This window comes from Schistocerca gregaria, chromosome 8 (assembly GCF_023897955.1).
Source record: "Schistocerca gregaria isolate iqSchGreg1 chromosome 8, iqSchGreg1.2, whole genome shotgun sequence".
NCBI lineage: Eukaryota > Metazoa > Arthropoda > Insecta > Orthoptera > Acrididae > Schistocerca > Schistocerca gregaria.
In genome coordinates, this window is record NC_064927.1 from 111,904,688 (window position 1) to 111,932,634 (window position 27,947).

The 27,947-nt window shown below is 44.7% G+C and overlaps 1 protein-coding gene across 1 annotated transcript in view; it reads right to left on the bottom strand.

The window, feature by feature from the left end:
- LOC126284016 (nucleoredoxin-like) overlaps window positions 1-27,947 on the bottom strand; it is a 703,754-nt gene that overhangs the window by 135,480 nt on the left and 540,327 nt on the right. Inside the window, exon 3 of the mRNA XM_049982561.1 lies at window positions 3,972-4,072. Within this exon, the coding sequence (XP_049838518.1) occupies window positions 3,972-4,072 (101 nt within the window). The remainder of the gene's footprint in view (window positions 1-3,971; window positions 4,073-27,947) is intronic.

A 27,947-nucleotide genomic window follows, 5' to 3' on the forward strand; every position in this document is an offset into this window, starting at 1 on the left:
GTGGCTTTTGAGAGGGAGAAATTTGAGTTTTACAAATATTAATGGACGTTTTACAGAGAGAGTTTTACAAATGTTGACCCAATTATTAATGGGTCAACATTTGTAAACATTTGTGGCCGTCTCCTCTTCCTCCTCCTCCTCCTGCCGACCGTACTGCCGGGTTTAGTTTTAGACGTGGCTGATTATATGGAGCACTCTTAGTTCGTTGACAGCTGTGTTTATGGGTCTACACACCCTAACGCCTGTTTTTCCTAAAAGAGTGGTAACACAGTGGTGGCCTTTGTACCCCGTAGCATTCAGCTGGCTCAGCTTTCGATCTACACTGTTTGTGTTTTCGGTACATCCTAATATTCTTTTTCTCCATTAGTACAAAGACAGTTGTCGATCACTCGCAGGCAGGCAAAGAAAGTGTTTCTTGACGCGACGGTGACAATGTCGCTTGTACAATGGTTGTATAAAATTCTATTGACAACGTGTGCTTCATATATCAATGTGTTGTCCGGATCGCAGGGTGTTTCCTTCTATAATATTTCCTGTTGTCGTTGGTTTGTCTGCTCCATTCCTCATGCCAACTCATTCACCTTGTCGTTTAAGGCGTTGGGCTGGCCGCTGTGGCCGAGCGGCTCTAGGCGCTTCAGTCCGAAACCGCGCTGCTGCTACGGACGCAGGTTCGAATCCTGCCTCGGACATGGATGTGTGTGATGTCCTTTGGTTAGTTCGGTTTAAGTAGTTCGAAGTTCTAGGCGACTGATGACCTCCGCTCGTAAGTCCCAGAGCGCTCAGAGTCATTTCCATTTTTTCTGATCTACGAATGCACATCAGTGCCATTAGCATTCTTGGTACCATCTGTGTATAGTATTTTGGTATCCGTTATGTGTCCATAAATCTTTTTGTATCACTTACTGTGAAGTGTTATCATAGGTATAATTCAGACCGTTTACTTTGATTTATGTGAACATTATATGATAACGGTCCTCGTAACACGGTAAAGCTGGAGCGCGCATCACTCTGTGAGAGTTGTTCTATTTCAAAGTAATGTAGAGCGTATGTCGGCGCATGTTAGTTGAATACAATAGCCTCCGGTAAAATAGTCGATCGCCACCGTCCGGATATTCTGATAACAAACGATGCCACGAAAAAGGTGACGCTGTCAGAGATGTAGTGGTACTTTTAATGTTGTCTCCCATAACAGTATATTTGTTGGCGTCGATTTCGCCGATCGGCACAGATGCGGAGCGCCTTATACTGTATTTTTGTCTAGCTTAAATAGGGTGAATTACACTGCAGATCCGTAGCAGATGTATGCATAGTTCAGGTAGAGTCTCCAGTCTCTGTCTACTCGTATATCACTAATCGGCTGGAACGATTGTCCTGATACCCAATTCAAGTTGCAGGTTGGCTATCTAACGGCTTCCAGGAGTAATTAAAATTTCAGTTGTAGTATTTTGTTAACTACTGACCAAATACAAAAATTTTAAATGGTATCGTAATCTATTTATTAAGGGACATAATCTATGATAGCTTCGTTCACGTCGTGCAAATTACGCAAACTTCATTCATTCAATGTTTGAGAATACGAGCACATAGTGACTTCCGACAAACTTTGCACTTGACTGTAAGCTGCTTTACACATGAGAGTACGATTCTTTCAAAAAAAAAAAAAAAAAAAAATCAGTGGTGGGGCGTTAGTGTTATTATAGACGAAATCCGATAAATTCTGGGTATACGATAAATCGCACAAATCTAAGGTCTATCATTTCGACTAAATACCTAGTAATCACAATTACGAGCAACTACTGCGCTTTGTTGGCAGAACACTTAGAAGATGCGACAAATCCACTAAAGAGACTTTTCCGTCCTCTGCTGGAATATTGCTCCGCGGTATGAAATCCTTACCAGATAGGATTGACGGAGGACATCGAAAAAGTACAAAGAAGGGCAGCTCGTTTCGTGTTATCGCGCAATAGGGGTGAGAGTGTCACTGACATGATACGCGAGTTGGGGTGGAAATCACTGATCCAAAGGTGGTTTTCTTTACGGCGAGATCTATTTACGAAATTTCAATCACCAACTTTATCTTCCGAATGCGAAAATATTTTGTTGACACCCACCTACGTGGGAAATGATCTTCATAATAATAAATTAAATCAGAGATTTAGGTGTTTCTTTTTCCCACGAGCCATTCCAGAGTGGAATGGTAGAGAAGTAGTATGAAAATGGTGCGATAAAGCCTCTGCCAGGCACTTAAGTGTGAGTTAAAGAGTAACCATGTAGATATAGATGTATCCTTAAGCCTGCATTACAAGACGCTTAGTGGAGATGTGGGTAGTCTACTATAGCAGACGCAAAACAGTTCAGTGTGCGTGAAGTGTCTTTGACGGCTGTATGCACCTACTGGCTAACGCATACGGCAGGTACAATCTAGTTGATCGCTCACTCATTCAAGCGGCGTGTAATACGGGCTTTCGTTATGGCCTACGTAGATAACACCGTCCGCCTAGAGCACGGTTTGCGTTTGTCCTCATGGCTAGACTCAGCAGCAACGTGTGATTTTATCGAATAAGTGTAACTGGTAATGCATGTCTCGACGATGCCACACAGAGTTTCAGGTGTTACTATGAGACACTTAAGAATCTGAACAGATTCAAACCCGATAAGTTTGCTGAGTCACAATGCAAGGAAAAGCAGTTAAGATTACAGTACACTTATTGCTCTTTCTGGCACAAGCGCAATACCAGAAGCACATACCAGGTCATTTTAACAGAGTCGCTTCTGGGGAAGAATTCGGAAGGAAACGTAAGCAAGCGCGGAAGTACTGTACTGGGAGAATAACGACAGAAGTTGAGTTCTGATTTCACTGCGCGGCTCCGTCTGGCGTTAACAGCACGTGGACACGCCAACATCCCTTCGTTTGCTAGTGTTTCTCTGCACGCAGGTACCTCTTACCGACGTCATTGGCCAGAAAGAGAATCCCGTTTATTTCCTTTATGTTGTTCTTTTACCGAGCAGCAAACATTTATTTTCGAGTATTTTGAATTATTCAGCCGAGTCCAGATTTTGTAAAACTGTCAGTTACAGTTCCTAGCGGTTTATTATTTTTAGTTTGCCATTTAAACGGGAACGGGACTGACGTTAACGGCATCCGGTGCACAATTCATTTCGTCTAAGTCGGAACAATTTGAATTTTTGACCTAAATATATTTCCGAGTAAAATTATGTAATACTGATCTCAAGTCGAATGTTGTTTTGAAAACAAAAGTGTTTTTTACTAAGCAGAAACACTTTAGACAGAAAACTTACAGTTCCTGGACAAATGATGCGAAGTGATACCAGTCGCTGGCAGATTAAAACTGTGTGTCGGACCGAGAATCGAACTCGGGACCTTTGCCTTTCGCGGACAAGTGCTCTACCATGTGAGCTATCCATGCACGACTGACGCCCCGTCCTCACAGCTTTGCTTCCGCCAGTACCCCGTCTCCTACTTTGCAAACTTCGCAGAAGCTCTCCTGCGAACCTAGCAGAACTAGCACTTCTGGAAGAAAGGATATTGCGGAGACATGGCTTAGCCACAGCCTGGGAGATGTTTCCAGAATGAGATTTTCACTCTGCAGCGGCGTGTGCGCTCGCAGGAGAGCTTCTGTGGAGTTTGGAAGGTGGGAGTCGAGGTACTGGCGGAAGTAAAGCTGTGAGGGCGGGGAGTGAGTCGTTTTTGGGTAGCTCAGATGGTAGAGCACTTGCCCGCGTAGGGCGAAGGTCCCGAGTTTCAGTCTCGGTCCGGCACACAGTTTTAATCTGCCACGAAGTTTCATTTCAGCGCACACTCCGCTGCAGAGTGAAAATCTCATTCTGATACCAGTCGAGTTGCTGAGCAGACAGTAATGAGGCACGGCTGCGTCTTTAACACAGTGAGTGGTCGTGCAGCAGAGCTGCGGTAAGCTGCGAGCAGTGAGCAGTGAGCAGTGAGCACTCACCGGTCCGAGCTGACGAAGATGACCTGGAAGCGATGGCCGCGGGCGCGCACCTTGTGGTAGGTCTCCACCAGCTGCGGCGTGAACGCCTTGCAGGGCGGGCACTGCAACACACGGGTACCGACGTACCCCATATTAGGGAAACACAAACCACACACGCATCAACAGTAGCCGAAAAATTCTCATATACAAGGTGTCCCAGCTATCTTGTCCACCCAAAATATCTCTGGAACAATAACAGCTATTGGAAAACGACTATCTTGGGATGTAAGGGTAATATTGCGATGCAATCAACGCCATTGTGTATGTGCTTTGTCATGCTATGGATTGCTGAAGAAAAAATATAGGAGGCCCATTTAAAAAAAAAAAAACATAAGTTTGTGTTAAAATACACATATGCTTTCGTTTTAGAATGTTTCCAAATACGTACATTCATGGGCCCCAGCCCTACATTGATACCGGTGAAAGTCGTTTTCTAATAGCTGTTATTGTTCCAGAGATATTTTGGGTGGACAAGATAGCTGGGACACCCTGTATATAGCAACAGCTTCCAACATAAACTAATAACAGAAGAAAGCCACAACATACAGAAAGCCATAGTAGAAAGTAAATAAATAATAAACCAAAACACAGCCCTGTGCAACCTCACAGAACCGTCAGACGACCCATACCCATAACAACATCCTCCCCCACCCCCTCCCTCACACACAGACACTCACAGAGGGGGGCGGGAAGATATATATATATATATATATATATATATATATATATATATATATATATATATATAGAGAGAGAGAGAGAGAGAGAGAGAGAGAGAGAGAGACCTGTCATATATAGAGAGAGACCTCTCAAAGCCCACGGTCAAAATAACATCAAAAACTCCCGCCCAAACCATCTTGTTTTCGTATCTTCTAAACAGAGAGACAACGCAAGTTAAAAAGGCAGTTTCACAGTGAAGACACTGTGGATACCGATAAAAGTAAACGAAAACATATTGCATAGCAACATAGACACGCAGTTTTTCGCATAGAATGAAATAATGTAAACCACAACAGTTTAACATTCCCGACATAAATTTCTATGCAAATAGGTTTTCTATGTTAAGTTCTCTTTCGTTTGAGATGACACACTATAAAAGAATAACAGTTACACTGCATTCTAGGTTGAAAAAATATATGATATACTAACACGCTATAAAAAGTTGTTTCAGTTTGCGAATACATTACGTAAAAGCTGAAATACTCTATGCATGAGACTAAGAGAGAAATTTTTCCTGGTATCTGTGAACTACTAATAAAACTGTAAATCCTCAAGTCTGTCTATCTATTTGAACACTCTAACCTCCAAAAGTACTATACAAATTTTCACGGGATTTTCACAGGTGATTTGAGTGTAGCTTGGGGCAAAATATAGGATTCATTTCATCAAAATCGGGACACGGGAAAAAATACCCGGTGATCAAAAAGTCAGTATAAATTTGAAAACTCAATAAACCACGGAATAATGTAGATAGAGAGGTAAAAATTGACACACATGCTTGGAATGACATGCTGGATTTAACACCTCCTCTTTGGTTATACGGCACCTTATATTTTGTTTCTATTAAGTACTTATCGTCTTGTTTTTCAGGATGACGGTATCCTTCTCAGTAGTCGCCAAATGTAGATCCGAATGGCCTCTGAACTCGTTACGCAACACGATGCCATCATCATTAACTCATGCAGTAAAGCAGCATGTCTTCGGGAAATATAACGCCTGTGGTTTCCCCTTGCTTTCCGCGGTTCACAGCAGCAGCACAACAAGACCATGTTGGCTAAAGTCCAGATCCGTCGATCGCCCACACTGTTACCCCGAAACTACAGAACATCTACCTCTCTTCCGGAACCACAGGCATAGTATGCACCGCATGCATCTAGTGAAGACAGCGCACGCGCTCAGCGATTAGACCAGATGAACAGACGGCTGACAAGACGGGTTTTAACATGTAAACAGGGGGGTTATGAGTGGCAGAGAAGTGGGTCAGGGTGGATTAACTGGATCTGAAGCACTGGCCAGTCCGCGTGACGTTTTTAGGCAATTTTCCAAGCACGTTTAGGGAAATGTCGAGCTGGTCTCCGCTCTTCATCTCGGAAGACACAACGCACACACAGTTACAATACGACAACGCGCAGAACAAAGGTTGAGGTCACAGACAGCTGTCGCAGGCGGCTTTCCTCTCTTACGTCACCTGACGACTGTGGCGGCAACATTAGAAAAATACCAAATTCTGGAATAAATAACCAGCAAAGCACATAAAAATCGCTAGGAGGAAAAATAAGTGAGTGACAAACAAGTAGCTACAACTTTTCGCACTCGACTTACTTCGCACTGTGATTTTTAAATTCCTCTTCTAGGCTGAAATATATTTCCCTTCCTCGTAATTTCTCTTCCTAGAACCTTGAGGCCCTCCGTCTCCCTCCTTCAATAACTCTTGTCCCAAGGTCAACAGCCACGCGAAACCAATCTGTTCTCCTGAAAACTCTAACGAGAAATCGCTCTAAAGGGAACCTGTGCAAGTGGGATGGAGGGCTATTCGCTAATTGCTGTTCCATAGACCTACGTCTACGAGTCATTAGATGAGTCATCAGAGAGAAGAGGTGCTTATTCAAATATAGCAAGAGGTGGAAGTGGGTGAGGGGGCCACGCATTTAAGAAACCAACCGGGCTGTCTGCTTCGGGAGAGGCCGAGAGATGCACTTGAGAGTAGGTCAATAATAGGCCCGAATGTCTGGAATAGCAGTTCACTGTATTAGTGCAGTACATACCGTTTTTTGTAGGAACGACAACATTAAGACTGGTAGAAACAGATTTATGTGCAGACTTGTGTCAGAGTAAAACAGAATTGGTAATCAAACTACTGTAAAAGAAGAAAACCACTATAAAACAATGTAGATACATTCCGTGCTATGTTACCAACTGTAGTCTGATTCTTTCACTCGAGAGCGGAGTGCATATTGCAGTCACATTACCTGAAAAGACTTATACGTGGTAACGGAACATTTTGCCGACGATTTTGCTATTACGTTACATTAATAGCTCTGTAGTTTATGGTATGAGGCTAGATCAGTGGTCGCCAAACTGCGGCCCAATCAACTATCCGTGCGTCCTGCAATTCTCTGTCGTATATTATAATAATATGCATCCAGCAACTAGCAGGCGATTCCAAAAACGTCAGCTACTGTTCAGAGTTTCTTAAGAGCGTAGTTTTCATGCTCAGTAACAAACAAAAATACTAACACGAAGAGTAATATCGTAAGATGTGCTTAATTTTAATTGGCTTTGGTGAATTCGTCCGTGAGCTAAATAATTTTGGCCGCTTATCTCAGGGGCAGATGAGTAAATACCGTAGCCACTAAGAGATTAGAGGATGTCAGAAAGGAAATTTCCATGTATGTCTTACAATGCTGACAACTCACTGGCGTGTGTGCCTCGAATGATCAGTTGTTACGGTATGAATTTCAAACCGAAGTAACATGTATTCGTGAATGTGAATTACAGATAAGGTCATCTTCAAATACGGTAAATACTTGTACACAGAAATATGAAATTAAATTCAGACTGGTCTCGCGGTTCTAGGCGCGCAGTCCGGAACCGTGCGACTGCTACGGTCGCAGGTTCGAATCCTGCCTCGGGCATGGATGTGTGTGATGTCCTTAGGTTAGTTAGGTTTAAGTAGATCTAAGTTCTAGGGGACTAATGACCACAGCAGTTGAGTCCCATAGTGCTCAGAGCCATTTAAATTCAGACTGTTGTAATGCAACGCAACGGGTAGAATCAAAATAACACTCATGTCATTTAAAAAACAATTGTGATGGTCTCATATTGCATAATGCATTTAAATCTAAGCACATTACTGAGTGCCAACCCCGTCAGTTGACGGGACTGCTGATTCCGACTTTCAACATGTGACTGGGTACAATATCTCCCGCTTTCAAATACCACATACATCGATGGGCTCCACCGGTCTTCATTGCATTGCGCGGAAGAAAACAACCGTTGTTCTACGAACACAAACTGCTAGCGGGCGGCAGCTGTTGTTCGATACGTAAGCAATCGAAAGACACAGACAATAATTCAAGGAAGATTTTGTTGACAATCATGTTGAGGATGAGGTTAGCGGAGGCTCGGATGCTGAGCCTGAATTTGTGCCAAACCTCAAGTGAGTATTTCTTGTTTTCATTTCGTAGAACGCACGTTGAAACGTTGCGTTCTTTTCTGATGTTTCTTCGTTTTCTGAATCACGAAACACTCTTTTTTATTAATAGTAGGCTAACAGCAAAGGTTTAAAGAACAGACACTCCAAATTACTGCAGCGAGTGCAAAATAGCCATGTACAATAAGTCTTGTTTTAAAGTATTTCACACAAAAAAATATGCTATGTGAAAGAAATATGTAAGAAACTTCCTGGCAGATTAAAACTGTGTGCCCGACCGAGACTCGAACTCGGGACCTTTGCCTTTCGCGGGCAAGTGCTCTACCATCTGAGCTACCGAAGCACGACTCACGCCCGGTTCTGTGAGAACCGGGCGTGAGTCGTGCTTCGGTAGCTCAGATGGTAGAGCATTTGCCCGCGAAAGGCAAAGGTCCCGAGTTCCAGTCGGCTTTCGGCCGTGGTCGCGTGCGGACCGGCTCCGCGCGCCGGACAGCGCACCGTAGTTTGTTTACTTCCGCGTCGCGGTATTTCGTGTTGTGTAGCGTCCATTTCTATTGCACCTCATGGCGCACTGTTACCGCCGAGCGACAGTTAAAGTAACATTCCAAGCCGAACATGCTAGACCACGCGCTTTTGAAATTGAGCAATTCATTCGCGAAGAGCTACGTCTGGACCCTCAGGAAGTGATAGGTATTCATTTCTCTATAACTAGCAGCATCGTCTATATTAAGATGACGACGGAGGAAGCGTGTGCTAACGTAGTTCGACAACACGCACGCGGACTCAAGTTCAAACATTCTGACGGGCATATTGGAGAGGTGACGGTCGATCACGCTGGTTTCGGACTTCGAACAATCCGGGTTTTTGAGCTCCCTTTCGAAGTGCCGCAAGATGTGGTCGTCGAAGCTTTCCGACCCTATGGCAATGTTGTGGGGCACATCGCGGAGAAATGGCAGACATTCACGACATACAACGTGTTGAATGGTGTCCGCCAAATCAAAATCGAACTCTCCAAACATGTACCATCCTATCTGCTGATAGGTGGCGTGCGAGCCATCGTTATGTATGATGGCCAGCCGCGGACGTGTGCCGGTTGCGGACAGGAGGGCCATGTTCGGTCAGAATGTCTCCGCCGACGTTTGCTCCAGGTCCCGACCAGTGACTCAGCTCCCAAAGTGACGGCCGCTTCTTTACCAGATAGCTACGCCACAGCCGTACGCAGCCCCGATGCGTCACTTCTGGAAGCACCTCTTCTCCACCCGGCACTCCCCACTGGAAATGACGGTGCTGCCATGGCCTCACCGGCACCATCTCCTCTGACGGCTACGACACCACCAACTCTCCAGAGCTCGATGGACATCGACGCGAATGCGGTGCCTACCTCTGCCTTTCTTCAGACTGGCGCGACCTCGGACATCGAACATCCACATTCTGATTCAGAACAGCACCTCCGAAAGCAACGGTCGCCCAGAAAACGGAAGAAGAGGTGTCAAACGCCATCTGACGACACACTTCTTCATGTGGCATCACAGGCAGTGGAGCTGATACACGACAGTGATCTCCCTTCGAGCGTTCTGACGACAGGAGAGGCTGCTCCTGATGTCCCATCTGAAGAACGATCTCACACGAATATGACGGATTCCAAGAAGGGTGCCTCCCTGGACCCCACTACAGCAGCGTCGCTACAACTCGCCCCCGAGGAGTGTGACAGTCGCTCACCGTCTGTTCCAGTCTCCTGGGCTGATGATATCGACGAAGGAGCAGTTCGAGATGGTGGTCCTCCCATCAGGCAGTGCCCCATGGAGGTGCCTGACCCACCTTCCAGCCAGTGATTACGACAACGGTGACTACGTCAGATGTTACACGCCAGGCAGACATCTCTGCCGGAACATCTGTGCCAATGGTGGGAGCACGCCCCCAACATTACCGCATAGCGACGATGAATCTGGCCACCATTCGGGCCTCCCATAAACTGGCAATGTTCCGTGAGACCATTTATGCTGCTGATGTCGACATTGCCCTCCTCCAAGAAGTGTTTGTCGCCGATTTCCATGCCCCCACTGGCTACGTGGCACACATCTCCCATGCTTCTGACAACGGTAGTGGAGTTGCCATCCTCCTCCGTTCTGGACTCCCTGCTGAAGATGTAGTGTACCTTGCTAATGCTAGGGGTATGGCTCTCACGCTGTTCGGCGTCCGTATCCTCAATGTATATGCACCGTCCGGCTCCAGTCGACGTCGTGATCGACACACTTTCTTTGCTGACGAGGTAACGCCGCTGTTTGAGGGTCCCCTAGATGATATGGTCCTCGGTGGCGATTTCAACTCCACGCAAAGGCCTGAAGATCAATTACCGCATCATTCCCCTTGTGCGGCCCTCTCCGTCATCATCGACAGACTCCAGCTTGTTGACACATGGACAAAGGTGCATGGCACCCGTGCAGGTTTCACATATTATACGGCGCATTCATCTAGTCGTCTCGATCGTATATACCTCACACGTTCCCTTGCTGCCGACACTCTACATGCCGAAGTATGGCCTCTGGCTTTCTCTGACCATGACGCCTACATCTGCGATGTCGTCCTCGCCCGCCGACAAGTGTGGCACAGCCGCGGCTTGTGGAAATTCAACGTTTCCCACCTGACTGTCCCTGATTGCCGACGAATCGTTGAGGATGCGTGGGCCCTCTGTCATCGTCGTCGCCCCGCCTACGCATCCACCTTATCGTGGTGGGTATCATGCGCGAAACCAGCTCTGCGCAGGGCGCTGATAGGATATGGCAAAGACTTCAAAGCCTGGCAAGCGAGCACCATGGACTTTTATTATGCAGTCCTTCGTGACTGCACTTCGATGGCCTTCTCTCCCGATCGTCAGATGATGGTGCATCGTGCTAAAGCGCAGATCACTTCCCTCACGCGACGGCGCTTAGAAGGGACTCTTGTCAGATCCTGCACCCGTGACCATATGCCTCATGAAACGCCATTGATGTACCACCTTCTCAGGGAACGCCGACGTCGTCGTCGAACCCTCATCCACGATCTCACAGATGCGGAAGGACGACGACACACTGCGCAATGCGACATTGGTCACGCTTTCTATTCTCATTTCCGTCAACTGTTCGCTGCCGTCCCTCATCCCCCGACCTTAATTGAGGAGGTGGCAGCAATGACTGTCAACACCATGCCAGAGGATGTGGCTCAAGAACTTCAGGAACAAGTGACCTCTGATGAAGTCCTAGATGCAATCAAGGTGGGGGCTGCCAACAAGTCCCCTGGACCTGACGGCCTCCCCCTCGACTTTTACAAGTATTTTAGCTACCTTTTGTTACCTGCTTGGACGTCCATCTGTCGTGAATTGATGTCACCCACAACGATGATCCCAGCCACCTTCCTTGATGGGGTCATCATCCTGGTCCCTAAGCCACATGGGCGATCACGGATCTGTGATTACCGGCCCATCACTCTACTCAACAGTGACATGAAAATTTTCACCCGTTTGTTGGCCTCACGCCTCAAGAAGGCAGCAAGATCCGTCACCTCCCTTGATCAGACTTCGTTGGGCGGTGACAACAACATCCATACGGCCCTTTGCCGTTATAGAGACATGATTGCGCTCGCGCGCTCGCGACATTTACCTGGCGCATTGGCATCGCTTGACTTCCGTCAAGCTTTCGACCGTGTCGACCATACTTTTCTGAAATCGGTCCTCCAACACATGGGTTTTCCGGTTCGTACAATCACCGTGGTAATGCGGCTCTTGAGCGGCGCAACTTCAAGAATACTCTGTAATGGTCGCCTCACCGCGCCTCTAGCGATCGAGCGCTCTGTCCGACAGGGATGCCCACTTTCCACGATACTGTATGCTTTGGCATTAGAGCCCCTCCTACAGGGGCTTCGCCAACGCCTGGTGGGCCTGATATTGCATGGGCACCGCTTCTGTTGTACAGCCTATGCTGACGATCTAGTCCTCTACCTCCGCAATGAAGACGATGTTTGCGCTGCTCTGACTTGGGTGACGACTTATGGGGAGGCATCGGGCAGTTCTCTTAACATTTCCAAATCGAAGGTTCTGCTCATTGGTGAGGGTCTACCAGAAAGATCTGTCGCTCCTCTAAGTGTGGCCACCAGTGTCCGCTGTTTGGGCATTGATTTTATGAATGACCTCCGTCGCTCAGCGGCAACCAACGGTCGACGTCTCCTACAAACGATCAGGGCTGGCCTTGTGGAACACCGGCTTCGATCCCTCGACATTATACAGCGCGCGCAATACGTGAATGTTTATCACGCCTCACGCATCCCCCATGTGGCACAAGTGTTCCCGGTTCCGATTACCCTCGCACGTCGTATGTTGATGGCGATGGGATCCTTTGTCTGTGCCGGGATGTTATTTAAAGTTCAATATTCCTCCCTTGCCCTCCCGCGGGAGCGTGGTGGAGTGGGCTTATTCCATGTGCCAGACAGAGTTACCGCACTTTTTGTTAGCTCCCAACTGAAAGTCTGGCGTCGCTGCCCGACGAGCCTGACCGGACTGCTTTTGCGTGAATACGCACCAGTCTCCATGTCAGCCCCGGTCATGTTATCCGACATTCCACCCCCCTTTTATCACTTTCGGTACTTCTTCTTTGAAATCAGTTACATTCTGCACTCCTTACCCCTTCTCCGTATACTCCAGACAAAGACTGTATACGACACCTTACAAATGTGTCAAACCCCCAACCCCATTGAACACAAGTTTCCCCAGATCATATGGCGCCGTGTGTGGAAAGCAGTGCATGCTGGTTACCTCGACACCAGCGTTCAGTCCACCTGGTATATCACCGTCAATGGCAAACAGGTCAACCAGTCTCGTTTGCACCGCATCCGCCTTGCTGACACACCACTCTGTGTTCACTGTGGTGTAGAGGACACGGACGCTCATCGGTTCTCATGTGGTCCGTCTGCTGACGTCTGGAGGCTCGCGCAGCGTATCCTGGCTTTCCTCACCCGACAGCCGCCTGCTCAGATTATTTTCCTGACGCTTCTATTCCCGGATGTGATTCATTACCCCACAACAAAAACTAATGCCGTGAATTGGATACGCGGTCATACAGTCCGCTACCTTTTTGGGCCCGATGAGAAATCAGAACTAGGTTATTGGACGTACCTTAACGATCGACATTGTGCACTTGTTCGCAACCCCAGATACAAGCAGTTCTTTTCCAATTTTCTACGGAGCGCCTTTCATGACCCGCCTTCCAGCTGGAACGTCCAAGCCATGAGATGCTGATGCTTTTTTGCCGATATGATGTTCTGAACGTACTACACACGGAATCCCCACTAAAATTTCGAGAAGACACGTTTGGATGTTCCGCCAATCAGACGGCGCAAGCGACTCCTAGAATTCTGGTGCAACGACTGCCATAATACAAAAAAAAATGAATAAATAAAAACATACATACAAAAAAAAAACAAAGAAAAATAAAGAAAACAAAAATGCAATACAATAAACTAAAAAAAAAAAAAAAAAGTAGCTCAGATGGTAGAGCATTTGCCCGCGAAAGGCAAAGGTCCCGAGTTCGAGTCTCGGTCGGGCACACAGTTTTAATCTGCCAGGAAGTTTCATATCAGCGCACACTCCGCTGCAGAGTGAAAATCTCATTCTGGAAATATGTAAGAATTTGTATATGTCGTCCAAAGTAGTAGTTTCAGGCTTTCATATAAGATTAGCGACACAGTTTAATGTTGGCTAGCGTTCTTAATTTAAAAATTGTGAAAACCATAAAAATGGCCGGCATTTAATCTGAAACAGAACAGTCGATACAAAGTGTTCCAAATGGTGGCGACTATTAACGGTAAGTACCTGCCGCCCGGCGGCTAGCTTATCGCACCCTTACTACAGCTGGTCTATTGGGGCTCATCAGATACTAATTTATGCAGGATACCAGTTCATAATAAAATCGGTACATGCGTGGACCGACTACCGCCCCACCGTGTCAGTATTGGGGACCGCTGCTACTAAAACAGTTCTGATTGCTGTCAAAACACTCCACAATTGTGTTGCCACATCTCGCAGAGGTTGTAACGTCAGGCTTATACTAACGTTTTACACAGAAACAATCAAAGGTAAAATTATAGCAAAACAGATTTAGTTATTGAATAGTGAATTTGAATACTAATTTTTTGCATGTTCCTGAAAGAAAAGAAAAATGACCACAGTATAATTATGTTCCTTACGTACAGCAGTATCTTTCCCCAACATTTGCAATCAATAAGTAACAGTATTATTTCCGGGATGGCGATATACGTGGAGGCTAAATCTTTGCGAGTAGCAGCGATATCACTGCCAGGTGAAACTGGCGGTAAAATGTCGCCATGTTTTGGCAACCTAACATCACAAGGCGACTCCTTCAGAAGTTGCTGGGAAGATACTCATTTGCGTTTGTCACAAAAAGCAGTTACATTTTCCACAGCTGACCTTCATTTCTCCTGATGCGAAATTCTAAACAGAACCCAAGGAGAACAGCCGACCTCACTTTTTATCTGAACTTTGAGGAGACAACCCGCGCTTTTGCCATCAGCGGCAGCTGTAGTAGCACTTAAGGCACGATGTAGGTTTTTCTGCGTGCTGAGGCCTCAAGAGAACATGGAAAGCGACTATTTCGACCCTAAGTCATTTAGTTCATTTTTATTGTTCGGGAGTCTCGATAAGCCCTTGCCGAATTCAACGACTGAAGCACGATGTGCGATTATCACCATGCCCCAAGGTCAGCCATCCCGTCGCGCAGGTAACGGCAAAATTTTCCACTGAGCCGTATCGTGTCTTTTCGGCCTGTGTGTGTGTGTGTGTGTGTGTATGTGTGTGTGTGTGTCGCTCATTTAATTTGCTAGCAATTCTTGTTACCTGTCAGTAGCTTTTTATTCAGTTGTTCGAGTAGTGCCTGCCGGATTTGTTCTTCTATCCATGTTGGATGACTTAACAACTCTTTGCCACCTTTTCTGTGCAGTTGTCGTTCGGCTACTGTGATTCAATTGTGTGTACATCTGGAGACCACAGTACATCTGTTTCATAGCAGTCCAAGAACAACTCGTTCCTGACTGGCGTTTGTAATGCTTCCTCCCTCGTTTCTGTTCAAAAATGGTTCAAATGGCTCTGAGCACTATGGGACTCAACTGCTGTGGTCATCAGTCCCCTAGAACTTAGAACTACTTAAACCTAACTAACCTAGAACCGCGACACCACCGCGGCCGGCCCCTCGTTTCTGTCGTATAGTGTAATTCGCAGCTCTAAACACGCTGAATGTGACTGAGCAGAATTATTGCACAAAAATAAATCTGTAGCATTGCTTATTCAAGTCTGATGAAAGATTCTTCAATATTTTATTTTATACTTAATGTGCTATAAATCGATGCTGTTCGATGAATGCAGTCGGCTGTAAAAATTAAAGCATTTTAAAATGGCAGCTGATGTGGTGATTTACAAACACCGTGAAATAAAATAAAAACATTTCCAATATGGATGGCTGAAGCCCTAATACGCATCATAGACATCAATATCTTGCAAGTTTATTTCCTTTACAGCCCAAAATGTAGAAATCCATTTTTCTTCGAGAATATTACCCATAACTGATATGTGAAATCGACGTGCATATCTAATTACATTAGAAAGGGAAAGAGAGCACCTATGATCGCAGTCGTATCTTCTCGTAGTGTCACGCATTATGTTTTTTTTATTTTTGGCTTTCGGCAAATGCACATGCAGTCATCTACACACAGGAAATATGATTCTACAGTCTGTTTTGACACTGCAGAATATACAGCAGTTTAAGTCGTGCCCTACGTACTCTGGTACGAAGTTCCCGGCAAAGAACAGGTTCCGTTATAAAACAGATTTTACATCCACAGTATTCTGGAACGAGTAAACAAGACGAAAATGTAACACAGGATACACAGAGGTAATATACTGTAAAAAAATTTCTGGTAACACAATAAAAAACTGTAAAACGCCATTGATACATATTTGGGATATTCCCAGTTCAGTCCATATTAATGACTATGTGTCTAAAATAACAATACACTGTGCTTTTGTATGTCCGCATGCAGGTCTATAAACACCATCTAGACAGAGTATGAGAACAGTGTACAATAACCAGACTCGAGTATTACCGTCATACGTATAGATACAACAGTATTCAAACACATCCACCCACCCACCCACCCACCCACACACACACACACATATATAAATATATATAAAGGAACATAATGACATCCATGTACAGGCTGACCGTTCTACATGCTGCTAAACTGCATGTGGGAATATAGTCAGTTAATTGAAGCTCGTCGATGATTGTGTTTTATTATACATATTAAAAAAAGTTTTGCATCACCTCAGTTCCGAGAGTTCCGGGACCTGCACTGAAAATTGGAATAGAGATCAACATAAACATCATTTCCGCCCTTTTTATTGCTCATGAAAACCACGCATTGCATGTTGTACTACCATAGAGCGAGACCTTCAGAGGTGGTGGTCCAGATTGCTGTGCACACCAGTATCTCTAACACCCAGTAGCACGTCCTCTTGCATTGATGCATGCCTGTATTCGTCGTGACATAGTATCCACAAGTCCATCAAGGGACCCTTGTTGCAGATTGTGCCACTCATCAACATCGATTCGGCGTAGATCCCTCAGAGTGGTTGGTGGGTCACGTCGTCCACAAACAGACCTTTTCAATCTATACCAGGCATGTTCTATAGTGTTCATGTCTGGAGAACATGTTGGCCACTCTAGTCGAGCGATGTCGTTATCCTGAAAGAAGTCATTCACAAGATGTGCACGACTGGGGTGCGAATTGTCGTCCATGAAGACGAATGCCTCGTCAATATGCTGCCGGTCGGAAGATGGCATTCACGTATCGTACAGCTATTACGGCGCCATCCACGATCACCATCGGCGTAACGTTGATACGTCTCGCAGAATCATGAAAGGAAAATAAGTTTATCGCTTAATACTTTTGCGCTGTTCATGCATTTCGTCGATTCGGACAGTCGATGGACATCCAGAACGAGGTTTGTCATCAATCGACATATCGCCATTTTTAAATCGAGCAAACCACTCGAAAACGAGAGTTTTTCCCATAGCATCATCTTGCTAAGCTGTTTTCAGCATTAAAACAGATTCGGCAGCATTTTTACCGAGTAGAAAACAAAATTTCACAGCTACACATTGTTCACTTAAACTTGCCATCATAAAAACGAAACAAGAACAAAATAGCGCTAGCAAAAACGATCCCTGCAGATGGGCAGAACAAGCCAGGTCGACAACACGGGCGGCACCGGACTGGCCATGAGTTGCGCTATAGACGTCTAGCGGGAGAAATGCGTACTACGCAAGCTCCGCCCCCGGCAAACTTGCTCGTTTTCTTTTATTTTCTCTTTATCCTTTTTTTTGGGTACCCCCAATTTTTAACTTATAACTTACTTCGACTTTTTCCTGATTCTATACCAATCGATGAGCACTCAATTATTTTTTCGTTAGGTCTCTTGATTCTGGAATTATTAAGAGTCAACTGTATCTGTAATTAAAGCAGTACGTAATAAGGACTGAATCATACCTGAACCTTGGAAGGTGCTGTAGTTTGTCGCACATTTAGCCCATAAGACAAATAGCACCCATGTGTTAGTTTTACGATCTGCGTTAGCATTAAGGGGTACCGTAGATGAGAATTTTCATCGTACCTGGCGGTAAATACACAGTCGTACAGTTTGTACTCTGTGTTCAACACAGCTTAAAAGTTTAATGGTTGACATTAATTAATGATATTTGGCATTTTAAATGATTCTATCTTTTGCCACTATCTGTGTCATTTTACCACAAACCTCGCTGCGCCGTGACGCCACAGTGGACCCGAGAGGTTACGCGGTCTGCATCGGCGATGCCTACAGCGGTGCGTGGCAGGCAGGACGTGGTAAAACACACGACGGATACACCGATTCAGGCCGCAGTTAACGACCGCGGTGGGATTCAAAGGTACAAAGATATGCCCGTTGGGCTCTACCTGTGTACAATAGCGCTCTGTGTGGAGCAATCCTTGCAGTTACAGTGGAACTTCGCTTACCCGAATTTGGTAGGACCGCAGATCATCTGGATAATCCGCAAAGTCACAAAAAGTTATACATTAGTTAAATTCGATAAACATTCATGTTACTGTATTCATTTCCACAGAATTTTCTCTTTTTGTGAGGCTCGATCTGTTTTATTTGTTAAAAAACATTCAGCAGCCTAAATCGCATAAAAAATTTCTTTCTTTAAGACAACCAGTTTCAAGAAACTTTGGGTCTTAAAAAAATAGAATTCACTTTCAAGTAAAAACACGAATTATACATCAGTTTTCATAAATTTTAAGCTGTTGCTGGTAAAAAGTAGAGTTTTTACAGTGAAGTGACCAGCTAAGAGTCTTCTGAAACACATTATTACGTCGTTTGTGTGCAGCACGACCACGCAGTTGTGGCCGAAACTGTTCCAACCTTGCGTTCCAAAGGAAACATTCTCTTGTCCTGCTGCCATGCTGCCTGTGCAAGTGTCAGGATGTAATCGGATATAGAGCCGACTTTGGAGGGAACTCATTCCGCGTCTACTTTATTCACCCGATCTTGCGCTCTGACATTTTCATCTTTTCCGCTCTCTATCGAACAACTTTCAGGGAACTTCTTTCCTGGCTGAAAATGCGCTCCGAACGTGGATCGACGAGTTCTTCGTCTGAAAACCAAGTAATTTCTACAGTCGCGTAATCGAAAAGTTACCCGAGCGTCGCAGACTGTTGTAGATAGTGAAGGTGAATATTACGAGGGTGAGTTAATGAAAACCTTAAGTTTGTAATAACAAATCGAAATTTCGCGCTGTTATCGTGTAAGTTGGTAAGCGTGTTACAAAAAGCGTGCAGAATGGCTTATAGGTGGCAGTATGGTGCAGATGCTCACATACCGTCTCCGTATCAGTATGAAGATGGTGGCCCCACTTGTGACTTGCACCAGGGAAGAACAGCGTTATGTTATTCGGTTTTTGCGTAGTGAAGGTGTGAAACCTATATAAATTTATCGACGACTGAAGGTTCAGTACGGTGATGCATGTTTGTCACAGCAACAAGTCTACGAATGGAGTAGGAATTTCGCAAATGGTGTGACTTCAGTGGAAGGTGCTGCTCGTCCAGGTCAGGCACAACGAGTTGTGACTCCACAGAACATTGCAGCAGTTTAAACCCTAGAGAAAGAAAACCGCAGAGTGACCCTGAATGACATTGCAGCATGTTTCCAGATTAGTCACGGGTCAGCACACCACATTGTGCAAGATGTGCTCCAATTTCACAGTGTCTCAATGATGGGTGCCACGGCAGCTGACTCCTGAAATGAGAGAACGACGTGTTGATGCTTGTGAAGAACTCCTTCTGCGCTTTGAACGTGAAGGTGATGACTTCCTTGCAAGAATCGTCACTGGGGACGAAACCTGGGTTCACTTCCACCAACTGGAAACGAAGAGAACGAACAAGGAATGGCGCCATTCCTCATCACCAAAACCAAAGAAGTATCGAACAGAACCATCAGCAGGGAGGGTTATGCTGACTCTCTTTTGGGGCGAGAAAGGCGTCATTTTGGAGCATTACATGCCTAGCTAGAGTGATCACTCTCACCAGTGCATCACACACAGATCTCCTAAAAAATCATCTGCGGCCTGCAATCAAATCAAAGCGATGTGGATTGCTGTCAGCAGGTGTCCTTTGCAACATGACAACGCAAGGCCCCACGCTGCCCGTACAACAGTTGCAACAATCACAGACCTGTATTTTGAGCGTCATCCACCATACTCACCAGACCTTGCACCAAGTGATTTCCATATGTTTGGATCACTCAAAGACGCAATGGGTGGAAAGAAGTTCCGTTGTGATTAAGAGGTACGCCACGCGATGCATGAGTGGGTGCGCGGACTACCAAAAGAAGTTTTTCTAAAGGAATTTATGCACTTTGTAAGCGCTGGAGGACTTGCTTTGAGAGTAGGGGAGATTATGTTGAAAAGTGATACAGCTTTGCACTACTTCTGCACAACAAATAATATATAAAAAATATTTAAGGTTTTCATTTAACTCAGCCTCGTAAATTGGTGTCTAAAGTCTCTGTCGTGTTTATGTGTTGTGTTTATTAATCTTATGGAAAAACGGCGTGAACTTGTGTACCAACGTAATAGTAAAGGATGTATTAAACCACTCGAAGACTGGTCTTAAAACTGAATGTTCCACATCATGTGTTCTTATTCTGAATGTCACACAATAGGTCGTATTTTAGTATGTATGTGTCACAGTCATTGCTCACCATCTTCATTTACATGTAGCCCCCCTTTTTTGTTTCGCAATGACAGGACATAATTACTCACGTTCAAAACCACAAATGCATTGGACACAACCTGTCCGTCAGGACTCAACTGTCCCATAAATATTCGCAAATGCTGGCGTGTGGACGAAGAGTAAAGGACGCTGTCACGATGAACTCGGGACCCACACAGGCGACAACTGGTCAGAGGTAGGGATGGTGGATATCCCTGAAAAAACCGGTACCCCGTTATGTTGTTTTTCCCCGTTATAATGTTTTTTTTTTCAAGCCAGTTTTACATGACTGTTAAGACCGGTCAAAATAACCTGTTTCTGAAATAACCTATTTTAGGTTTCTTAATTCTTATTATTTCCTGTAAAAAACGCAGAATGTGAACGAAGGCTGAAGACAATTTGACTTTCTCAGTTTCATGATGAATGAAATCAAAACATTAAATTAAATAGACAAATAAAAAAAATTTGTCCGTTCACCGCTCGCTGCATTTCTCGGAAAGTTTTAAGTGGCTGAACAGTACAAAAATTCACCAGTAATCTCCTATTGATTCTAATATTTTGAAACTCTGCTAAAAAATCATGTTCTAAGCACTACGAACAGTCAGTGGTAAAGAGTAACAACTGAGGTTTTAACAATGGGTTTCTCGTAATATGATTGCGTAGCATTCCGCGGCCAGAGACAGTTGGCATAAAAGTTTTCTAAGTATCGTACCGCATCATAACGTGCAAAAACAGCTACGCTGCAGAATCCAGCGTTGGTTTCTCCAGTATAGTTTTTTACGCGGCACGATGCTTACAAAACCTTTATGTCATGTGTTTTCAGTGCTAATTTTTCCGTTTTTAAAGGCTACAAGCAGATAAAGGCATTTATGTAGACGCAGGAAGCAGACCCGCCACTTTACATTTTGATTGCATACTATGAATGACTTGTTGTTGACTTTTAATTTTATTGCTGTTACCATAATTTCCTTATTTTTTATTATTTCATAGGAACGAAAGACTAAATATTTGTCTTCTACAGAAAATAAAGCACGGTACTTCACTGCTACATCTTAAAAATATTTTCGTTGTCGTCATTCCGCAGTTCAACTGGTGGCAGGCGACAACAACCAGAAACTACCGTATAGACGAGGCGGGCGCAACTGTTGCACAGAGCGCGTACACAATGTACCTCAAGCCACGACACACGGCAGCACTAACATTACTGTCATATCAATGCTGTACCAATTCTAATGTCCGCAGCTCGTGGTCGTGCGGTAGCGTTCTCGCTTCCCACGCCCGGGTTCGATTCCCGGCGGGGTCAGGGATATTCTCTGCCTCTTGATGACTGGGTGTTGTGTGATGTCCTTAGGTTAGTTAGGTTTAAGTAGTTATAAGTTCTAGGGGACTGATGACCACAGACGTTAAGTCCCATAGTGCTCAGAGCCATTTTGAACCAATTCAAAACGGTTCAAATGGCTCTGAGGACTATGGGACTTAACATCTGTGGTCATCAGTCCCCTAGAACTTAGAACTACTTAAACCTAACTAACCTAAGGACATCACACACATCCATGCCCGAGGCAGGATTCGAACCTGCGACGGTAGCAGTCCCACAGTTCCGGACTGAGCGCCTAGAACGGCGAGACCACCGCGGCCGGCCTTGAACCAATTCTAATGCCATCTGTTTGTTGCTTGTTTCCGTCGGCATTGTTATTAAATTGGCACTGATCTGTTTACCCATTTTCTATTATAACAATATTTCAAACGAATGCAAATTTTGCGAATATAAATTATTTTAAAAAAAAGATTTATTTTAAAGCGAAAACTTTTAGCACTGCTGCTGTCGGTTCTTTTACTCGGTTGTTAGTAAAATTTTTTGTAAAGGCCGAGTTGCCACTGTTGTTAAGGTGAGCCGAGTTTGTGAGTTCGTGGAACGGCTTCTGGTGCTAAGACAATTTCTCCTACCACTATTACACTGACCCCAGGGTCAGGTAACAGGGTCGGAGAACGAACATTCTACAACACTCCAACAAATTATTATCTACTTCACACAAATGAGTTAAAAAGGTTTTCTTATCTTTGGAACTTGTTGAATAATGAAGTCTGCAACACTGCATATAATACAGGGTGAGCACAAAGTCTTGCCCTGATTATAAAAATTTATAACAGAATAACCGTTTGATATAATAAGTTACATTTGATGCCGTTACATAGGTTAGTGTTACCACCTTTTTTTTAAGGCCACTTGCGTTAGTAAACCTCAACGTGTGCTCCCTTGGTAGCTCGGAGAATGTCGAGGTGGTACTCCAGTTCCCGCCAGTTGTTTCGTAACATGTGTTCTGTCACAGTACCCACAGCAGCTTCTATCCTAGCCTTCGTCGACGTCAGCAACTGGTGTGACGAAGACTGTGTCCTTGATATAACTTCAGAAAAAAGTTAACAGGCGTAATGTCTGGAGAGCGGGCTGGTCAAGGTGTTGGACCGTTCCTTCCAATCCAACGATCTGGACATTACTCCCCTCTCCAGCCCATTACGCCCGTTGACTTTTTTCCTGTGGTTATACCAAGGACAGCGTCTTCGTCACACCAGTTGCTGACGTCACCGAACTGAAGGATAGGATACAAGCTGTTGTGCGTACTGTGACAGAACACATGTTCGAAACACCTGGCGGGAACCGGAGTACCGCCTCGACATTCTCCGAGCTACCAACGGAGCACACGTTGAGGTTTACTAACGTAATTGGTCTTAAAAAAAACTAGTAACACTCACCTATGTAACGGTATCAAATGTAAATTATTATGTCAAACGGTTATGCTGTAATACATTGCTAGAATCAGGGAAAGACTTTGTGCTCACTCTGTATAACACAAAAAACACACCCTTAGTGGTATACTTCACAGCACATAGCAAATGCGGTTTACAACTGCCTGTTTACTTCAAAGAGTTCCCTTAAGGACGTTTCTGTCTAAGTCAGCCCTGGACGTTGATCTATAACCAGGTGGGCGAGAGCTGCTCTTATGCCTTCCCAGTAGGCTTTCCTCCGTTGTCGTCCGGGCACTGGCGGATTGTACTCGTCCGGAAAGTGGCCGAGGCGAAGTCGATAGCTTCATCCTCAGCGCAGCCCGTGGCGCTGATGGAAGTCGCTCAAGGGGCGAATGTCATTGGCAATGGCACCAGCTCGCATCTTTGCGCCAGTGGTGCTTTTGCCCTGGGGTGTCTTTTTCGGACGACACAGCAAAAACAAAACAAAACAAAAAAACACCTGTTGTGACAGAGATAAAAAAAATACCGAGAAATACCGGTTATTCAGAACTAAACAATCGTTACCGTTGACGGGTCGGTTTTCGCATTCCTAGCTCAAAGGTAGACTGGGCGATCCGGCGCTTCCACTGCCGGTATCGGACGGCCCCCGGTAACTGGGACGGCGCGAGGGCTTTAAGCGCCCGATGCTCTCCGCAGTCCTTTCTGCCGACTGCCGCGTCGCAAACATGAAACGCGGCGGCGCAGGCTTTTGGAGGGAAGCCGCAAGCCAGGTGCTGGCCGGGTTAAAAGGCTGGGAGAGCGACGTGATTAAAGGCAAGCGGCGCGGCAGCAGGGCAGAGTCGCACGGGGGCGGCCCTTCCGCCACCCCCTCTCCACCACGCCCACTCTCACTGGCACTTTTTATTTCAAGTTCCGCCGCGTCCGCAAAAATCGGCCGATGGCGGCTGGCGGAACTTTTTCGCGCGCTCATTATCGCGATTCGCAAGCGTTTTAATCACGCGTCGGAATGAAGTCTAGAATTGTAATAACCGGCACTGCGAGTGATTACTCTGGTGAATCGCTGCTTCAGCTCGTTGCGCCGAGGGAAGATTTCTGCAGGTGGATGGCGGTACGAATCAGGATTCCTGCTCGCTAGATATGCAATGAACAAAGGAGAAGTCTGCTACACTCGTCCATACTGCTATACTAGTTCCGCTCACAGATACTATTTTTTTTCCGATGCGATGCGCCTTTTAATTTCTGAAGTCGTGGTCATTCGCGTTCGCCTGTCGTGGTGTAACAGAATATCGCAAGCTGTCACTCCACCTTCGGAAATGCAGATGAAAAGACTACGTAACCGATGTGCATGCGACAGCTCTGCGCAGCTTATATGTTCCAAAACGCCGCGCATAAAAACGGGATTTTCGGGTGCTCATACCTTCGGTCTATTGGCGATGAATAGATAAGAGTCAAGTGTATTGGATGGACTTAGGCATACGACCATTTCTATACCCAGCAGTAGGATCGTGTTGCTCTAACAATCCTACAGTAGAGGGCCAATGTTTGACTGTTACACACTTCATCCTGGTTAGGCAAATGGAGCAAATAGACCGATACTTTTTGCACTCGATGCGGTCTGCGGCCTTCAGGTTCCTATGGAGACTCCGTTTAGTATATAGCCATTTCCTGAGAAAACCCGAAAAACATTGTTTTTGGGTACCAAAACCGAGTCGCTGATTCCAGGACGGCTATGCGCACTAAATGGCTCAAATGTTCGTAACATCCCTGCCACCAGCAATCTTGAAAAAGTTACTGATATCTTTATCCGGGCACAATAGCTTCAAATTTATCCTACTTGAAAAAGTAAAATGAGCCTTAAAATCTCGTCTGAGGCGAAAACGCAGTTTATAAAATGACGTAGCATAGAAGTGCTTCAATTACTAAAGGAGATACTTCATACTATATCTCCTTTAGTAACTGAAGCACATGAAAATTTCTTTTACACGTAAAGTTCGGTAAGAGGCGTAAAATTAATTTTGCATTATTTTAATTCCACATTGTTGTTGTTGTTGTTGTTGTCGTCTTCAGTCCAGAGACTGGTTTGATGCAGCTCTCCATGCTACTCTATCCTGTGCAAGCTTCTTCATATCCCAGTACCTACTGCAACCTACATCCTTCTGAATCTGTTTACTGTATTCATCTCTTGGTCTCCCTCTACGACTTTTACCCTCCACGTTCCCCTCCAATACTAAACTCGTGATCCCTTAATGCGTCAGAACATGTCCTACCAATCGATCCCTTCTTCTAGTCAAGTTGTGCCACAAATTTCTCTTCTGCCCAGTTGTATTTAATACCTCCTCATTAGTTATGTGATCTATCCATCTAATCTTCAGCATTCTTCTGTAGCACCACATTTCGAAAGCTTCTATTCTCTTCTTGTCCAAACTAGTTAATGTCCATGTTTCACTTCCATACATGGCTACACTCCATACAAATACTTTCAGAAATGACTTCCTGACACTTAAATATTTACTCGATGTTAACAAATTTCTCTTCTTCAGAAACGCTTTCCTTCCCATTGCCAGTCTACATTTTATATCCTCTCTACTTCGACCATCATCAGTTATTTTGCTCCCCAAATAGCAAAACTCCTTTACTGCTTTAAGTGTCACATTTCCTAATCTAATTTCCTCAGCATCACCAGACTTAATTCGACTACATTCCATTATCCTCGTTTTGCTTTTGTTGATGTTCATCTTATATCCTCCTTTCAAGACACTATCCATTCCATTCAACTGCTCTTCCAAGTCCTTTGGTGTCTCTGACAGAATTACAATGTCATCTGCGAACCTCAAAGTTTTAATTTCTTCTCCATGGATTTTAATACCTACCCCGAATTTTTCTTTTGTTTCCTTTACTGCTTGCTCAATATACAGATTGAATAACATCGGGGAGAGGCTACAACCCTGTCTTACTCCCTTCCCAACAACTGCTTCCCTTTCATGTCCCTCGACTCTTATAACTGCCATCTGGTTTCTGTACAAATCGTAAATAGCCTTTCGCTCCCTGTATTTTACCCCTGCCACCTTCAGAATTTGAAAGAGAGTATTCCAGTCAACATTGTCAAAGGCTTTCTCTAAGTCTACAAATGCTAGAAAAGTAGGTTTGTCTTTCCTTAATCTTTCTTCTAAGATACGTCGTAATGTCAGTATTGCCTCACGTGTTCAAACATTTCTACGGAATCCAAACTAGTCCTCCCCGAGGTCGGCTCCTACCAGTTTTTCCATTCGTCTGTAAAGAATTCGTATTAGTTTTTTTTCAGCCATGGCTTATTAAACTGATAGTTAGATAATTTTCACATCTGTTAACACCTGTTTTCTTTGGGATTGGAATTATTATATTCTTCTTGAATTCTGAGGATATTTCGCCTGTCTCGTACATCTTGATCACCAGATGGTATAGTTTTGTCAGGGCTGGCTCTCCCAAGGCTGTAAGTAGTTCTAATGGAATTTAGTCTACTCCCGGGGCCTTGTTTCGACTTAGATTTTTCACTGCTGTGGCAAACTCTTCAGGCAGTATCTTATCTCCCATTTCATCTTCATCTACATCCTCTTCCATTTCCATAATATTGTCCTGAAGAACATCGCCCTTTTATAGACCCACTATATATTCCACTCCTTCCACCTCTCTGATTCCCCTTCTTTGCTTAGAACTGGGTTTCCATCTGAGCTCTTCATATTCATGCAAGTGGTTCTCTTTTCTCCAAAGGTCTCTTTAATTTTCCTGTAGGCAGTATCTATCTTACCCCTAGAGATATACGCCTCTACATCCTTACAATTGTCCTCTAGCCATCCCTGCTTAACCATTTTGCACTTCCTGTCGATCTCATTTTTGAGACGTTTGTATTCCTTTTTGCCTGCTTCATTTACTGCATTTTTATATTTCCTCCTTTCATCAATTAAATTCAATATTTCTTCTGTTACCCAAGGATTTCTACTAGTCCTCGTCTTTTTACCTACTTTATCCTCTGCTGCCTTCACTACTTCATCCCTCAAAGCTATCCATTCTTCTTCTACTGTATTTCTCTCCCCCATTCCTGTCAATTTTTTCCTTATGCTCTCCCTGAAACTCTGTACAACCTCTGGTTCTTTCAGTTTATCCAGGTGCCATCTCCTTAAATTTCCACTTTTTGCAGTTTCTTCAGTTTTAATCTACCGTTCACAACCAATAGATTTTGGTCAGAGTCCACATCTGCCCCTGGAAATGATTTACAATTTAAAACCCGGTTCCTAAATCTCTGTCTTACCATTATATAATATATCTGAAACCTGTCAATATCTCCAGGCTTCTTCCATGTATACAATCTTCTTTTATGATTCTTGAACCAAGTGTTAGCTATGATTAAGTTATGCTTTGTGCAAAATTCTACCAGCCTGCTTCCTCTTGCATTTCTTACCCTCATTCCATATTCACCTACTACGTTTCTTCTCTTGCTTTTCCTACTATTGAATTCAAGTCACCCATGACTATTAAATTTTCGTCTCCCTTCACTATCTGAATAATTTCTTTTATCTCATCATACATTGCATCAATCTCTTCGTCACCTGCGGAGCTAGTCGGCATAAACTTATACTACTGTAGTAGGCGTGGGCTTCGTATCTATCTTGGCCACAATAATGCGTTCACTATGCTGTTTGTAGTAGCTTACC